General features: G+C 37.2%; 1 protein-coding gene across 29 annotated transcripts in view; it reads left to right on the top strand.

Annotated features, from left to right (window-relative positions):
- The window catches only part of SLMAP (sarcolemma associated protein), a 76,428-nt gene extending 60,613 nt beyond the window's left edge, over window positions 1-15,815 (top strand). For 22 of the 29 annotated variants that reach the window (XM_085072666.1, XM_085072656.1, XM_085072682.1 and 19 more), the window contains 7 exons: window positions 1,694-1,816; window positions 2,384-2,458; window positions 6,109-6,429; window positions 7,152-7,269; window positions 7,587-7,758; window positions 9,195-9,329; window positions 13,883-15,815. In XM_085072666.1, the coding sequence (XP_084928792.1) occupies window positions 1,694-1,816; window positions 2,384-2,458; window positions 6,109-6,429; window positions 7,152-7,269; window positions 7,587-7,758; window positions 9,195-9,329; window positions 13,883-13,972 (1,034 nt within the window). In that variant the 3' untranslated portion in view covers window positions 13,973-15,815. Of the gene's footprint in view, window positions 1-1,693; window positions 1,817-2,383; window positions 2,459-6,108; window positions 6,430-7,151; window positions 7,270-7,586; window positions 7,759-9,194; window positions 9,330-12,768; window positions 12,859-13,882 lie in introns of all 29 variants that reach the window. The other 7 variants (XM_085072684.1, XM_085072683.1, XM_085072679.1 and 4 more) reach the window with 2 other exon arrangements.
- The last annotated feature ends 1,910 nt before the right edge of the window (window positions 15,816-17,725 follow it).

Below are 17,725 nucleotides of genomic sequence, written 5' to 3'. Positions count from 1 at the left end.
CCTCATCCATTTCTTCTGAAAAGTCTCATTAAGGAGGGTTGAAAGTCTAATTGCCCCAAATCTTTATCCATGAGAAGCTAAGAACAAAACATGTTCAGTAAAGAGAAACTTGGATTTGAAACTAATAAACTATAAAACAAAGTATTTGGATGAAATACATAGTCCTCTCTGTTCTTTCTGCTCTCATAATTTCATTCTGAAAAAGTCTAAAAGCACATGTGTGTCCTCAGCTCTACTCAAACCCACCAATTCATTACTGTGAGAGCAAGAAAAACAGCCCCTTAGAGAGATGCAGTATGAATACTTTAGCATGATTTGCTAAACAGCTTTCTTAATTAACAGAACAAGAAAAAAACCTACAATTACTTTATTGGTAGCGTACACAGCTAAATGAGAATGTCAAAAGTATAATGATGAACTAAATTATAGCTTATTTTTATTTTTTCCTTATTAGTGAAAGGTTCAGACAACCAAAGTAATATTTTTTTCTAAGCCTTTATTTTAAATCCATATGGTCTGTAGTTGCAGACATTTACTGACCAGGTAGCTGTATAACAGCTACCCCTGTTACATCTTTTCTGTTCCCTTTCTCCCATGATACACAGCTGGAATTCTTTCACCAATTTCCTTCCTTTACCTTTCTCACCAAACAAGTTTTATATTAAGTTTTAGCCTTCTACCGATAGAGTTTATTAGTGCTGTTTGTGCCTATTGAAAGATCTGTTTCTGCACAGATACTACTTAAGGAAAATCTAGTAAATGAGAGTTTGCTGGATGCTGTTCCTGGCTTTGCAGCTGCCTGCAGGCTAAAGTGTTCCTGCATCTAGTTTCTAGTGTGTGCCCATTAGAGGACCCTGCTCTTAGTTACAAACACTTAGTTTTCCTCTTTCCAGTTCTCCCAAAACTTCGGCTGTAAAAGTATTTAATTTGTCTGTGACTGCAAGTCATCTCTTGTAAACCCAAGAGGCATTTAATATCTATTTTAGCTAATACAAAACTTATGGGGAAGAGCAAATATTTTTATGTAGAGTTTAAATAATGTGCATAGACATATTATCTTATTAAAGATATACCTAATATTTTCCAATATAATAAAAAAGTCAGTTGCAAAATTTATCTTTGTATTCACTAAGGCCACTGAATGAAATGAGGAGGCTGTAATTTCCTTCTTAATTTCGTTTTAGAAAATTTCTGTAAGTTTTTTCTTTCCTTGTTGGTCCCCAGAGGGAGAGGGAGAGGCTGAGCCTGGCAATGTGGTGGGTGGGTGGCAGTAGTGAAACATGGAATAGCAGCTCTTGCCTGAGCCTGTGCACTGAGACAGGCTTAGAGCAGCTTCCTTTAATAAGAGACAAGTTGTAAAAACAGTCAAGGATTGTCTTAGGCTTGTTGTTCCGTGTTTTTGTCAATCCAGAAGCTCTTGCCAACCTATAGTGTTTTTAAAAACTCTCTAATTCTTCCTTGTTATTTTTTGTTTCATGCTGCATGTAATGTATAATCAATGTTTTAAAGTTTGCATATGTTTTATTCCTTTTAAAAGTGTATTAATATTTTTGCTAATATTTGCCTAATCCAATTTTGAGTTCACTTTAACTAACTTTGGAAGATTAGAGTAAAAAGTCTCCAATCATCACATGGCAGTGCAAATTAAGCTGTTGTCCAAATTTATGATTTAAAGAAAATGTTCTTTTATCAGATGAATTGCAGGGTGCACAATCAGAGACTGAGGCTAAGCAAGAAATTCAGCAACTGCACAAGGAGCTGATTGAAGCCCAAGAGCTAGCTAGGACAAGTAAACAAAAATGCTTTGAACTTCAAGGTGAGACCCAGATCAACTTGGTTCTGTAGGGTATTCATTAAAATTGTACTTATCAGGTAGTTCAAGATAAACCAACATGTTTTCATAGTAGTAGATTCATACTTGAACTCTGTATATTCCATCCTTGTTTCAGTCAGAATGGATGTAATTGAATGTCTTCACTAGCTCTTTGTTAGATCAGCCTACCAGCTATGTAGCTGTTGTTTTTGAGAGGAAATAGTATAGTCCAATTAAATTGCATATTGTTCAGTGTTCTTTAGGGGTTATATTTACAGCTTTTTTTCTGTTCTTCCTCCCACACCAGTTTGAATTTAGCACACATGGAGTTTTCGGATCAGGCAACAGATTATATTAATTTCATATTAATTGTAATACTACCACAATAATGGAATGATGTCTTAGTATTAACTTTTATTAAACTACTTACACAGCTACTACCTTTAACTTCCTGAAATAATATGTTTGTTTAATATTTCATTTAAGGGGAAGTTGTCTAAAATTAATTACACAGCTGAAATACATGTTAATAACAAAAACTCTTGGGCACATTTTCACTTTTATTTATAGCACTCTTGGAAGAGGAGAGAAAAGCATATCGAGTGCAAGTTGAAGAATCTAACAAGCAAATAAATGCTCTGCAAGGTAGGAATTCTTTTCACTCTTTAGGGAAAATACATAGTTTTGACTGTTTCTGTGGCATCATAATCACCAATAAAGGAAAATGTTTGAGTGTATGTTTTAAATCTGATTTGTCACTGTATCTTTTAATTTTATTGTGGAATGTTTCCTGTCAATTCCTATAGTTATAATAGTAATTTAGAAAATGCAAAAGATGTAATCGGTAGTAAATACCTCTTGTTCATCTCTCTTCAGTCTTTCTCAGATCTGAATGATCCAGGGATTCTTACTGTGATTGCATTCACAGCACTCAGAAGCTTCAGGTGTTTTTGTGCTACTCAGTCTCTTCACTTCATTATAGGATCCTCTTAAAGAAATTTTTCATCCACATCCAACCTCAGAGCATGCAGTAAAGTTTCTGCAACAGAGACCCTGTCCATGCTTTCCATGCTCTTTTCAGCCCAAAATGATGACAGCAGGATGTAATCCCATGCTTCACATAACTTCTGAGTCACATACTGTGTTTCAGGGTAATTTGTCATCTGTCCGTGTGATTGAGCTTGTTGGTCAAGAGTCTGTCAGTCTGTCCTGCCTTAAGGCCAGTAAAGGTTATCTTATGTTGTGACTTCCTTAGAGCAAGCATTAGTTTATGGAGCTATTTAGTTACTGATTGTTACAAAACTTAGGAGTTTCATCCCTTGGGATCTTTGTCAGCTTGTCATTTGGTTTGGACCCAAAAATGGCCTGAAGACAGACGAGCAGGAAGGCAGGTTGTCTGCCAGTCCTGACTTTCTTAGCAAGTCAAAATAACCCCAGAAAATCACTCTCTGGGCAGTAGTTATTATGCGAATAATGAAAATTCTTCAAGTAGTAAATACTGTAACAAAAATTAGAAAATATTTGATAGTTACTTCTATGCAGAACAGAAAGGGTTTTTTCCTCCTAGAAAGAGAGAATGAAAGTAGAAGTTTGACAGAGCCAAACTTAACTTCAAGATGCCTCTTCTCAATTGAGTACTTTTTTTGTTTTCTGGATCCTTCTCAAGAGAGGTCTTGCTAATGTTTTCTTCTCTCTGTGTTGTAGTTCAAAATGTTCTGATGTTCGTTGTATGCTTTGCTGCTTCCCAAACTTTTAGGGTGTGACACATCTCACAATTTGGGAAAAGTTGTCAGGATTCTCCCTTGGCAGCCCCTGTGAACTGCAGGGAAAAAAAAACCCAAACAACTGGCCACTTCATGCAATAACATTTCTAGAAGTATTTTCATGAAATCAGTATTTTAGGCCAGCCAGTGTTGTTGGCTTTGTGATAGGGAAGAGAAAGTGCCAGAGAAACAACTGAGGTCGTGTCTCTACATGTCAGGTCCATTAGATTAACAGATAGGTAGAACAAGGAAATTCAAGTAACTTGTTGCTCCTTATTTAAGGAAAATAAAAGAAGCTAAGCATTCCATTTAGATGAGGTAATGGCTTACGTAAACGAGAGATGTAATGGAAGTTTTCTTTCTAATTGTCCTCTCAAATTATATCCAGTGCTTCAGAAACCATTCCAGTATTCTTAGTGGTAATTTTCCTGTGTGAGTTATTTCTACAACTCCACCAAACTTAGAACTCACGCGTGTCTTTGGATTTCCAGTCCAAGACTGTGCTTATTTTCACGCCTGAACATCTAAAGGGAGAGTTGTTCATCAACAACATGCACAAATAAAAAAAACACCTTTCTTTGAAATGCTGCCAATACCAAGAAGCAGGAGTTTAATTTGGCTGCATGAAGATAAATACTATCAGGAAGATGTGGTTTGCATTCCTTTGCTCAGGCACCTGCTGTACCAGCAAGTTGTAGTTCTTTGTGTTTTAGAGCATATTGTTTTTGGTTGGTTCAAGGCTTCTAATGTAAGGATACATGGAAAGGCAATTGTTGATGTGTTGTCTTACTGTCAGGTTGTTCTCATCCACTATTTCATTTACTATTCTGTTAGTCTAAGCCTGTAGAAATTGTTTTCAAACAAACAAGGTGGTAGTAACCCTCACTTTGCTCATCTGTATTTCAAAATCCATCATGCTGCAAATGACTTTGTTATGGAACAGATAGACTGTTTCATCTTACAGAGAATTGCTTGAAATAAATTTACTGTTGTCTATAATAGCTCTTAGGTATTAGAATATGTAATAAGTACCATATTTTTTCCCGTTATGTCTTCTTCCTTCAAAGTGGGGAATTGGCTAATTCTTCGCTTCTTTAGTGTATCTAATGAGACAAGTGTCTTGTTGGAGCCTTTTTAGAGGAGGGAGCAAAAAAGGTGAATTTCTCTTCTTCATTGTACATCAATTAAGTTGCATCAATAAAGTTTCTAGGTTGTACCATTATATGCGTTCTTTCTCTATTGCTGTATATGTAGCTACTGAAAAACATCAAGTATAATTGTCATGGAGGTGCAAGTTTCTCTTGAGTAGCTCTATCAGTTTACAGCAAGACTCACTCACATTCTTCCTGTCATGTTCTATAATGGATTGAGAGGACAAAAATAAATACAAGTAATCTAGGAAGGTTACTCAGGCTTGGTTATCCACCCTATACTTTTCATTGTCCTTGTTTTGCCCTTTGGTTCTTAAATATACCACTTTGAATGTGTAATTCTGATCCTCTACAGTATTTTACATTAGGTTTTCAAGTGCTCTTAAGAATTTTACCTTTTCTTCTCTGAGAAATTATTAATAATTTAATAATTGATTTTTGCATGTTGAAATCAGTGAAATCCATGGTTTTAAAAAAGTGAAACAAAACCACAGCAAATAAAACACTTTGCTCCCACCAATCAGGTTTATAACTGTAGTTTTGTTGTTCTTTCATACTTCTCTTTCCACTGTATTGTAATTTTTTATTCCAGCTGTTTGCACTGGATTCTATTTGTGCATGTTTATTAAAAATGGTGCTCAGAGATGTCTTTAGTAATGAGAGGGTTTTAGATGGGAATAATTTATAAGATTTGCCTCATGCAGAAGTGTCAAGTGGCCTCATGTATGTGTGTGACTGCTGCACATTTACAGTAAGCTGTAAATGCTAAAGAACCTTCTTCAAGCTCAGTATATTTTGTGCAGCTGTCCCTTTCAATTTAAAATTCATCTTTTGCTTTGAAAAATGCTTTTTGCATTTGCAAAATAATGTTTATTTCCTCTCCTGCATGCTGAGAATGGAGTAGAAATTACTCTTTGCCTCAAATATTTATGGACATCACCAGTTAACTGCTGAACAGGCAGACATTTCCAGTGTACCTTTGCAAATGTTTGGCTTATCACAGAAGCTTTCTTGCTATTCCTCTTGTCCCTGAAAGCCCCAATGTCCTTGTCCTGTAATACTTGTTTTGCTTGCAGTGATGTTGGATATAAATCTTGGTTTCAGATTTTGGAAAGTTGCTTTGGTATCACACACACAACAAAGCCTTTTCTAAGAAAGTTTTGTCCAGACATAATTTTTGTTTCTTTTTCCTCTCTGTGTTACATGGCCCACATACTTGTCTCTTTAAAGAGTACAGCATTTGACAAGATTAATGTATTTTTTCAATTGCATAGGCTTCTTTAGTCCTGTTAAACATCAACAGATTAAGAAAGGGAGGTAGGGTCCTTACATTTTTTTAAATGCAGTTTGTAAAAATGTCTTGTGAATATCTCCTTTCCAGCTCAGTTGCGAAGGTTACAAGAAGAAATTGAGAATCTTCGCAAGGAAAAGGAGAATGAAATTTCAACCACTCGAAATGAACTAGTCAGTGCTCAAAATGAGATTCTGTCACTTCAAAAAGTAGCAGAAAAGACAGCTTCAGAACGAGACACAGATATTTCTACATTGCAAGCCGAGCTGCAGACGGTGCGAGCGGAGCTTGAACGGTGGAGGAAAGATGCCTCGGATTATGAAAAAGAAATTGTCAATCTGCAAGCCAGTTTTCAGCTCAAATGCCAGCAGTGCGAGGAGCAGCAGAAAGAAGAGGCCTCTCGCCTTAAAGGTACTTGTTTGAAAGGATGTCACAGAGCATGGCTAAAAGAGCATCCTGCTCAAGGTGGTGAATGCCAGTTATCCAAATTGCTATTTTTTTTTGTATGCTTCTTTAAATATAATTGTCAGTTATGCCTAAATTGACTTAGGTACTCTTTTATATCTGGAGTAGATCAAGTATAATTCCACTTAGAAAAGATGGAAAACTTAGAGTTTGAGGGATCCATACTGCCAGAGATTTCCAAGAGGACTTGTGTAACTTCTCTATGGTTAACGCCCATAAAGGGGGAGCTCTTGACTTTTTAATTCTACCAAAGCTTCCCCAGAGCTTTTTGCTTTAAACATAGTTTTCCTTGTAACAGAGGCATGGTATCTAATGATTCTCTTGCTATTTTCAAGCCTGAGAAGTTACTTTCTTCAAGCAAGCTTTTTACCACTATTTCTAATATACTGGACTTGACCCATAAAAAGACTTTTTTACTTCCTTTTACCTGAGAAAAAAAGCTTTAATGAAAAAAGTAGCTTGCCTAGGAATGAGTCACAAATCTCATAACAGAAGAAGATACTGTAATGTTTTACAGGTGCTCATGAAAGAATTAATGTGACATGATTACAAACAAGTATATTTGAGATTTACAGCTGATACCAGCTTTTCCTCTGTTTATTAGCTAATATTACATGAAGTAGTCATGAAATAATTTTACTTAATTGAATTAAATTTATTCACTGCAGGTGAGCTTGAAAAGTTGAAGGCAGAGTGGATTGCACTGGAAGCTGAATGTGTTAAACTGAGGAAGGAAAATACTTTACTTACATCTGAACTTCAGCGACAAGAGAAGGAGCTTTCTAGGTAAGGGCACAACGGTTTGTCCAGGAGGTACCACAGCAGCTGAAGAGTTTTGGTGGTGGTGGCTTTTCCTCTCAAAAGAAGTGCTAAATGTTAATTATACATACTAAGCTGTGGACATATATTTAAGAGCAGCACCATGGCTAGCCTTTGGTGTCAGCACTCTGGATAGGGGGACAGTAATAATGGTCTGTACTTCTATGACTGCTCTGAGCTGATATTTACATAATAAAACCAGTGTGTTAAGCTTTCAAGGATGAAAAGTGCCTGTTTGTTTAAATTTAAAATGCGTAAGGAATCAATTGGATTTTGTTTTTCAGCTCTCAGAAGCAGAGTTTAGCACTAACCAGCGATATAAGTGTTCTTGAAATGTCTCGAAAGGAGCTTGAAAATCAGATGGGATCTTTGAAAGAAAAACATCAGCGGGATGCAGCCAGTCTGAAAACTCAACTCAGTGAAGCTGAGAGTCAAGCAAAAGACGTTCAGAAAGAGGTAACATGAAATATTTCCATTTTGCAAGAATGTAATGCCCAATGACTGACCTTTTTAAGCCAAAAGAAAAGGGGAAGTTTTCTAGTAATGAATCCTTTTTATATGTTTATTGCAAGCAGTTTAAATGGTAGCTAAGAAAATATAAAATGGGAATCAAATCTAAATATGAAGATTTCAGGTAAAAACACATGTTCTTTGGTAACTTCCTAAACCTTCGTTTCATGCACTACTGTAGTGAATTTACTTTTAAGCTGTTCAGACAGGTAAATCCTTATTCAGAATCTTCATGGACATCACGGTCCAGAGTTTCTTTAGCTGTTATGAGTCAAAGTAAATTCTTCTTTACAGTCTGATCTTCCTAGTTAGATTTGAACTCTTTTATTTGACAATGGGACTACACATTCTTTACAAAGAACTCAGTTTATCTTAGCGGATTTGTACGTGCATGAGGAAGAGCCAGCATTCTAAGCATGTATTTAATCTTCTTGGCCTCTAAAGATTATGTCTGGTAGAAGACTGTAGTCTCCAACACTTATTTGCTTCCTCTTATGAGCATTCTGAGTGTTTCCCCAGTCACTGCTCTTAGTTTCTTTTGCAGTCCTTTTGTTTGCTTTGTGGTTAATTCATCCATGTCACATTCCTTACAATTCTCAGAATCTGAAAATCCCAGTTACCTAACCTCTATTTTGTAATCAGATCAGTATTTTCAAAGATGTTTCATCTTCTAAATTTGTGGTAAATGCCAGTACTGAAAGTCATTGGTTCCGTCCTTACTAAGCCCAGTCAGGAGGACTGCTAGAAAGCTTGTGATCTGTAGGAAAAAATGGAATGTGGGTTTGAAAAAGGAAAAGCTATCCATTCTGTAGGAACATGTCACATTCACCCAGTACTGTTTGTATTTGACCCACACTGAGGATTATGGCATGGCAGTACCAAGGCATAATATTTTTTTAATGCCTGCCTTGCTCTTATGGTTGAATTTGGTGTGTAGAAAGATGGTTTGATTTACTTAATATAAAGTGTTGATTTTTGCACCTATTAAAGGGGTGTAGGTATTTAAGCTGCAGCCTAGATGTAAGACCCCTATTCAAATGTGAAGGACTCCTTGTTCCCCTGTTTCTTGTTGTCTCTTTGTAGTTTTCACAGTCCTTTCCAATATAATAATGAATAAATGGAATGAGATATTAATTAGGGCTTTGCATTTACCTTGTATTTCCTTGGGTTTAGTAATCCTAGCCCTGCCAAGCTGGGCAAAATATCTGAATTTAGAAAAAAAAAAGAAATCTAAATTCTACCCTGCTTTTATGAAAAGACAGTGCACTGATCCAAGGCGAGTTAGTCTAGGCAGATGACAGAAAAGGAAGCTGTATGCTAAGCAGATGTCAGCATGTGTTGGGTGTCCAGGGGTCCACAGATTGTTCTCTCTTTGTCTTTAGTATGAAAGAACACAGACTGTGCTCTCGGAGCTGAAGGCAAAGTATGAGGTGGCTGAACAGCAAAACCAGTCACTCGCGGAAGAGCTCAAACAATGTAAAGAAAACCTGAAGCTGCTACAAGAAAAAGGAAACAACGTAAGTCTGTACCAAATGTGTGGGGAAGTCAGGTTATGACACTGGCAGTCCTGTTCATTGAAGGAATGGTTATGGAAGAGTCAAATAGAAAAGGATGGACTTTAAAAAAAAGGCTGTGTACCATATTATGCAAAATTCCATCCTGGTCCTGCCTGTGCAGATTTGCAGATCATTACACTGTTACAATTATGCATGAAAGTTAAATTTACAGTTGCTTGACAGTTTTAAGTATGTCCTTAGATATCTGCTGGCTTGAAAACATGTGGCTTAAATACTAGCGAATCAGAGCTAAGTAAAACTTCTGATTTCAAAGAAGGATACAGGGGTAAAAGCTGAGAAACCTGTATCCAAATGAATTAAGCAAGCTTTTTCAAGCTGCTCTTGTTTTATTAGTATTTATTACAATGGATGTTCCCTCCTTACTCTTGCTCATGCTTCTTAACTGTGGTTATCTCTGATGGGTTCATGCTTTAAACAGTACAGTTGAACTGTCCTTTCTATTCACTAATGAAAATACTGTTTTCTGTTGCAATTTGAGAGGTTGTATCATTAGCTGAGAATCAGTTCTAGAGACAACTTTTAATTTTACTGAGATTCTGAAATCCTCCAAACATTAAGGGTGTGGCAGAACCATCATAAGGTGGTCATAGCCTTATTTTAGGTCCCTTACTATACTGGGAGGGCTTGTATTGTCTTCCTGTAGTGCCTCTGTGGTCAGTGCAGGGTGAACAGCTCCTGTAATGCACAGTACAAAACAGAAGGATAATGAATGCTCTGTAACAGACTTCAGCAAACTGTTTCTTTGACTACAAAGAAAAAATTGTACAGGTCCCATCCTCTAAAGCTGGATGCCCAAAGTTTGTATGAATATCCTTGTCATAATCAATTCTTGAATATAAACCTTTAACATCATAGAGCTGTCAAAAGATGTAAAGAATTCAAAGCCTTCCTCACTTTTCTCAGCCATATTTTCAGGAATATGACTTCATAATTCTCTTGGAACCTGATTCTTGCTTAGAATTTTTCTGCAGTGCTCAGATAATGCTGAGTTATTTGAGTTACTTAAAACAGAAGTCAAAAACAACCAGACAAAAAACCCACCCCATTTTAAAATCACACTGAATAGGTAATTGTGAATGTAAGATTTTCTGCTCTGTTAGAAACATTAACCTCAGAATCAAAATGATCAGTGGAAAAAGGAGCATAGTAAAGGGTTGAAATACTGTGAAGGAAATTGGAGCACCTGATGAAAGTGAAAAAGCTAAAAGAAAATTTTAGGAAGAATTAGAGGTGAGTATTAAAATGAAAGCAGGAACCGTAGCAGTTGCCAAAATCTGCGTGGAGAAGAGGAGTTAATTGTGACAGTTGAAACCTGGAGGTCAGGGTGTGATGAAGAGCATCCTCCATATAAGGGCAAACTCGCTGCTCAGCAAACATTACTCACAGTCAGTAATGTAAAACATATCCATCTTGGGGATTGTTTCAAACATCATGGATCCTGGGCTGAGTTCCAAGGTCAAATTTTTCAAGTACCATTGCCCCCTTATGCTGGAATCATTATCTGCTACTTCATTTCCGAGGACAGAAAACGACTTCCCACTTTGGGATTTGTTTCCTTTTGCAGCCCATCTGTGTCTGAGTTTGCATCTCTTCTTATTCTGATAAAAGATGCACAATTTTGTTGCTACACCTAGTTAAATGCTCCTTGACAATAGGGAGATTCATTGTGTATTGATAAGTTTGTGAGGAGCAAATCTGATCATTTGGAGGTGATCTCATTGAATGTGATGGATATTTATCATTGGTTTCATTTGCCAAGATGCCACAGCCATGAATGTGTATAACCTACCAAAAAAAAAAAAAAAGAAAAAATAGAATTGTTCACATAGAAAAGACAAGGCTTCTGTACTCCATTTGGGATATCATTTAAATATTAAGTTTTAATATTTAAGTTTTACTTCAAAAAAAATTGCAGTGTTGTGTTTATGAAATGCTTAGCACTGTGGTGTACTCCTTGTGCTTGCATGCTTGTAGTCACTGGTTACTTCCTGATGCGCTTTACATGACATTTAATGATGCAAAATGGTTTGAGAACATCAGCTGCTCTGGTTGATTTAAACTTCTGGCACCTTTTTGAACACTGCTGTGATTATTTCTGCCAATATGCTTTCTGTGGGAAGGTGGCACTGTGATTCATGGCACTCATGACACAAAATAATCTTGCATGGAAAAGACATCAATAGTTACACATGACTTTTCTGTTAAGTATTTGCCTTGATTGAAAAAAAATTTAATTGGACGAGACCTTCATTCCTGTGTTTTGAACCATACTGGAGGTTCTATGAATAAGTGATTCCTACAAATTCATAGCAGGATGAGATTTTACTTATTAATCACAATGTTTTAGAAAAGTTAAGCATGAATTTATCATTTGTTTATTTGACTGGACAAAATCAAGGTAGCTTCAGCACAAACAGTTTTAAAAATATTTGGCATGGTTTGACCTTAACCTTTGTGTGTCTTTGTGTGTGCACAGATATATAGAGTAGGATCAGAGAAAGCAGATGTCTTCCAAGGACAGCTTAAAAAGAATTTAGGTCCATTTTTGCTTTTAATTTATCATAGCACAGATAGAGGTTGTTCATCCAGAACATGCAGTAGTTTACATGAATTGAACATAGCTGAGAAAACTTGTGAATGGTTCTGAGGAGGCCATAAACTGGATGAACCCTGCAGTCTGGCCAGCTGCTGGTTTGGCCCAGCTGCAGCATTTGATCAATTTTCAGAATTGCATTTGGTCACAAGGCTGCTGACCTGGCAGAGATGCTGAGCTTTGTGGTATCTCTGATGGAAATGTGCTTCTCTGCTTTTTAGTAACTGAGTGTGGATTGTACAGTTACGTTACAATCTCACGGAAATGTCTGAGCTACTGGGTTTGCCTGTGGACATAGCTGTAATTGATTCACTAATGGAGGAAAAAGATTGTTTTTCCGGAGGCTGGCGATGGAAAATGGAAAAGGCTAACTAGCAAGGAATGAAGAAATAGCTGAAAAATCCAATATTTGGTGTGAGTCTGTCTTTCAAGAAATCCAAATGGGATTTCCTCTCACTTAAAAAAACTGCAACCAACTATAAATAAGATACAGGCAAATCAGTTTAAGATTAGTAATGTTTTCAAGTGCTAAATTCCAAGTTGTGACAAGAGGTTTCTTGGAACATTTTCTGCTTACTTCCCTTTATTTTTAAACTTCCCAGTTCATTTGAGTAGAATGGTGTACTAACTTTGTATACCAGATTAGATAATGCTGCAGTGTGTTAGATGTCTTTAATACATTTCAATTAAAACAAAACTCACTGACTTATTTTCCCCTCTCTAAATCATCTTTACCTGATTGATTTGTAGCACAAAGTGATTTTTAATATCCCTTCCCTTCTTTAGCCTTCCATATTACAACCCGTCCCAGCCGTATTCATCGGCCTAATCCTGGCTTTCCTGTATTGGTGTTACGGCCCATTGTGGTAGCGAAAGGTACAAGCACTACTGTTCAGTCAATGTATGTTTGTCCCTCTCACCTGTTTGTGCCATTTCTGTATCAAATAGTGCATGGTGAAATGCTCACAGGTATTTATGTACCTGAAGCAAACCCTTCATTTAATATGCCATTTTGTTGACACTGACGAGCTGAGCGATCCACTAATCATTTAACATCTCTGTGATTTCTTTAATTCTAACAATTAATTTTGTTCTAACTGGTGCTTGAACGTGCCTCTTCTAACTCGGTCTCAGTTTGTCTTTAGCAAATGGGCTGCCTTTTGCACAATGCTGTGATGCTAGGGCTTGTAAGAAAACTTAATTGCTTAATTAACTATGAAAAAATGAAGAGTTTGCCTCTAATAATAAAATTCAACAAGCTTTGGTTCCTATCTATGGACTAAGAAATTCCTCTCTGGCTCTAAACACTTTAATTTTTCTCACTATTGCTGATGGGAAGATGGAAAAAAAGACAAGAAATAGGTGGTTGGTTTGTATTCTGAACTCTCAGCTTGCATTTTCTCCTATGTCTCTCAGTGTGTCCTCCTCTTAAAATGCCATTGTTGTCATGCAATGTTGTGACAGTCTGTTAAAAATGATGTTGTAAGGATCTGCTACAAACTAACGTCACAGATCTGGATTTAAACGGTCCAAAGTTAAAGATGTGCAAAAACCCGTGTCTAGCCTTGCCTTGGCACAAACGATGTTTTAAACATCTCAAGCCCTCGCATGTTCAGTGGCAGATTTCTCTGAGGTGTGTACAGTAACAAACCTGTGAACACGGAGCTGCCAAAAGTCCTCCAGATGATCCTCAGTCATGAAGAGGTGTGGAGTTCCCTGTGCTAGAGAAACGTGGTTTGCTGTGGTGCTCCAAGTCAGGACTAGCCTGCAGCAGAGCTCGTGGGTAATGCTGTAGAGATGCCTATCAACAGGTACTCAGGACTTGCAAGAACCACGAGGTAAACTGATTAGTATGAATTAGAACAAATATGATATTGATTTCTTTTTTCTCTCCACACAGAGACAATGGCCTTGGATGCCTGTGATGGCAGCTTTGGTTGCTGTAACAGCCGTGGTGCTGTACCCAGGCCTAACCAGAGCTTCTCCATGAGAACTGTTGTTGAATCCATACACCGTCCTCCCTTTAGAAGCTGGCAACATTCATATACTGAGGGAAAACAGATTAATTCTCTTCCTTTTTACCTCTTAATACAGCACAGCTCTGCGTGAGAACAGCAGTAGGGTCATTTGCTTTAAACTGTATAAAATGTATCTGTCTATAAAGAGGGAATAAAATTGTGATTCATCATACTGTGAGCAATATTTTTGCTTACAACTTCATGCAAGTTTTAAATTAGTATGTTGGGATTCTGAATATTATAATGGTGGCCTAAAGTAGGCTTCTTGGTACCAAATTATTTATAATGGCTAGGGTTGTGGACACTGACTTTAGAATCTGATTGCTAGATTTAAGAGGAAAATACTGATTTGGACATCCAAGCCAAGTAACCTTGCAGATACTTGGGAAACAGATGCAGTGTGCTCAGTGCCTTTCAGTATGATCTATTTTATTTTAAACTAGTATATCATTTTACTTGCTGTTAGTCACTGAGCTGTTGGGAACAAGACTAAAGAAAACTTCTCTTACCACGCCTTTCAAAGGAAGCATATTTTTCTTTCATAAGGATTGCTTTATTAATGGGTTTTGGGAATAAACACAATTCATGTCCAGCCTTAAAGAGATAGAGATACTGATGGTGAAGACCAGCCTAAAGTATTTAGTGTGCGCGTGTGCGAGTGTAAGCATGTGTGTGTTCTTGAGTGAACTAAGGTGTTTCTGGGAGCAAGTACTTGGTCATTTGATGGACATAGTGCAGTGGTTCAACTTATGGTAACTTTAGTTTGAATGTAATTTATTAAATTTCATATATTTAAAGAGATACATTCTTTAAAAGTATGAATACATTCTCACATATCACATGTATCAGTTTATTTTTTCAGTCATTTGATACTTTCTGACTTGAGCTGGAGAAGCTCTTTAGAATAAGCTTTTGTGGACGTAACTTTATTAAGAGAACTGCTACAGTACGTCTGTGATCAGCTGAGAAAATCTAGATACATAAAATACTATGAAATTGGAATCATATACCTGATGAAATATTGTCAGGGGAGGATGATTTTGATTTGGTAGTAAAATTTTGTGGATCCTTATCACATGGCTGTAAGTATGATGCAGTGGTCCCCATTACAAAGTTTATTTTCCTTATCTAAGTACTATAACTATTGCTATTTGCTGACTTTTGGTGGGAATCACTGTAGTTAGTGCTGAATTATATGTAGACAGTAGTTGTCTTGTTCAGCTCAACAGTTCTGTCGAAAAAGTTTATTAAAGACTTAAATAATATGCTAAAGAATGGTAAAATAAAATGGCTCTGCTAAAGAAAACTTCAAAATAGGGAGGTAATCTCAGCAATTCAATTGGCTTTAAAGAATGTTGTGGCAATCGACAGTTTAAATATTTAAATAGAATTTTAGCATATAATTTACTTTGTGAGGTTTTAAGGGTCATTGTCCTTTAATTAAAGGTTCTATCTTAAGTTACATGGGATTTGCTAATGGGAGGATTATTAGTTGGAGAAAATAGTCCACAAGTGACTTGTAGAAAATAACTATTGTCATTTAGTTCATTCATTTCATCCTTTTCAGTTGCAGGAAGCCACCCAACCACAAAACACTCGTATGCCAGTGGTACTTAGTACCTCTTGTATATAGGTTATTGCAAATATTGTTCTGAAATGCTTAACTTCAGAATTACATTTTTTAAAGTAAATAATTGTTTTAAATCTATTTTGTAAAGATATAAAAATACAATAGAATTTCTGGAGTACAGATTAAACTATTTGCACTAACACACGTGATGTGCATGATTTAATAAAATAACTTTACTCTCCCTATGCATGTTTGAGTTGAATGTCATTTGAAAACAAGAGATTCATGCTAAGTTTCTTTTGCACTAGATATTGCCACAGTTACTAGGCACAATGTCTGCAGCATGTCCAGTAAGAGCAAAAGACTTTTTTTTTATCTTTTATTTCACATTTGCACTGATTTGAGTTTTGGTCTAGCTGATCCCTCGGTGGTTTTCAGAAGGAAGTGGGGTAGGAGAGAGCCATGGAGGAGGACAAAGGTGTTCCGAGCTGCAGGTGGATGTGCCCGTGGCAGGGGTGGTGAGATGGGAGGAGCTGCAGGTCCTGGGCAATAGAGGAAGGGAGCCTGATGCTGCCTCCTCATCTCTGCAGCACCTCAAACTCCCTATTTGTCGCTCTTCCAGCTGCTGTTTGTTTTGCAGTGGATTCTCTTCCCTCCTCCCTGCTGGTAGCATGTCGAGGTGGCATGAGGAGGTGGAGCTGTGGGTTCCTCCCCACTGGCAGCAGGGAAGGTGCCAGGTTCCCTGGGAGCAGTGGGGAGCCCTGCACTGCAGCAGTGCTGCCTGGGGCTTCGTCTTGTCCCTGTATTAAAGACAAATGTGTTTTCAGAAATCTTAAGAGCATCGAGAGCTGCAGTTTGAGGCCCAACATGGTTGTATTAAAGGAGGAATATTTCTAATTTCATTATGTGCATGTGTGCGTATTTATATTAAATACACAGGTGCATAGTACACATTGCATGGGGGTTTGTGCTTACCAAGTATACCTGTGGTTCCCTAATACAGTGCCTTTTCCAGGAGTTCTTGACATTTGCATGTTCAGAATGATGAGGAATGAGCTAAAATGCACAGTTCACTCTTTTGTTGTGAGAATCCCTGGAGAAGGGTTGAGTAACTGGGAAGCTGCTGTTCTTCAGTGCTTCGATACTAAAACAGCAAGTGGAGTTATTTTGCAAGGACTCCTTGCACAAACCTTTCTGGTTTTTTATTGCTTTTTTTTTTAATGGTAAATGCGTGTGCTCTTTTACATTCATATTTAGGTTCTTTCTTTTGTGAGGCTTGATTAGCTAAGCCTTGGAGTTACTGTAATGAGCAGCTTTTCACAGGTGAGATGCTGCACTTGTAAAACAAGTGCTCTGAGCTTGCACTGAAGTTTGAGGTTTTAAAAAGGTTCCTCATAGTAGCAAAGTTAGTCAGAGAGTTGTTTTATCAGTTGCTAGTTCAATTTGGAAGATTTAGTACAGTAGAATATCTGAACACTTCTTCAGATTTGTCCTGGTGTCTTGACTGAGGCACCTTTTTTAAATTCTGAAAGAATTTTACCTATATGGGGACTACAATAGCAGGCCTTTTATTTAAAAATATAAATATGTAAAAAATTTAGTGTGACTTTCCTGTTCACTGTAGCTGAATTAAATGTTCTTCCAGAGTCTTCTTCCAGAGCCTCATTATTTTTGCAGAATGTCTGGATTTTTTGGTGCTAAATGGAGAATTGTGAGCCTGCACAATACATTGCAAGAGTTCTCATAAAACAGTGAGAATTAGTATCAAATGACTGATGGCTGAAGCAAAGGTAACCAATCACCTGTGCATGTATTTTTGGGGGTATATCCCTAAGTTATTTTTCTAATCAAGTCTTCTGAAGTATGTTACCTGTTTCAGATTTCTGTGTGCTTTATGTAAGATTTTGAATGTTTCCTGCCTTAATCCATAGGGTTCTGCCACTTGCAAGAATCATTTCTTCAGCTTGAATCTTCTCCATGACAAATCCACTGCCGAATTCATTCCACCAGCAGCATCTGAGTGCTTTAAGACACCAGGTCACCACTATGGCTTTTGGGAAGCCACTGTCCTTTGCACTGGCTCTGCAAGTGGTGCTGGCTGGGTTTCACCAGGGGCCTTTTCTCCCCTCTGACTGTTCATCCACCGTTAGTGTTT

Source organism: Lichenostomus cassidix, chromosome 12 (genome assembly GCF_008360975.1).
Source record: "Lichenostomus cassidix isolate B80296 chromosome 12, HeHo_3.0, whole genome shotgun sequence".
Lineage (NCBI taxonomy): Eukaryota > Metazoa > Chordata > Aves > Passeriformes > Meliphagidae > Lichenostomus > Lichenostomus cassidix.
Note: the sequence above shows the minus strand (reverse complement) of the source record. Positions and strands in the feature narration are given on the sequence as shown.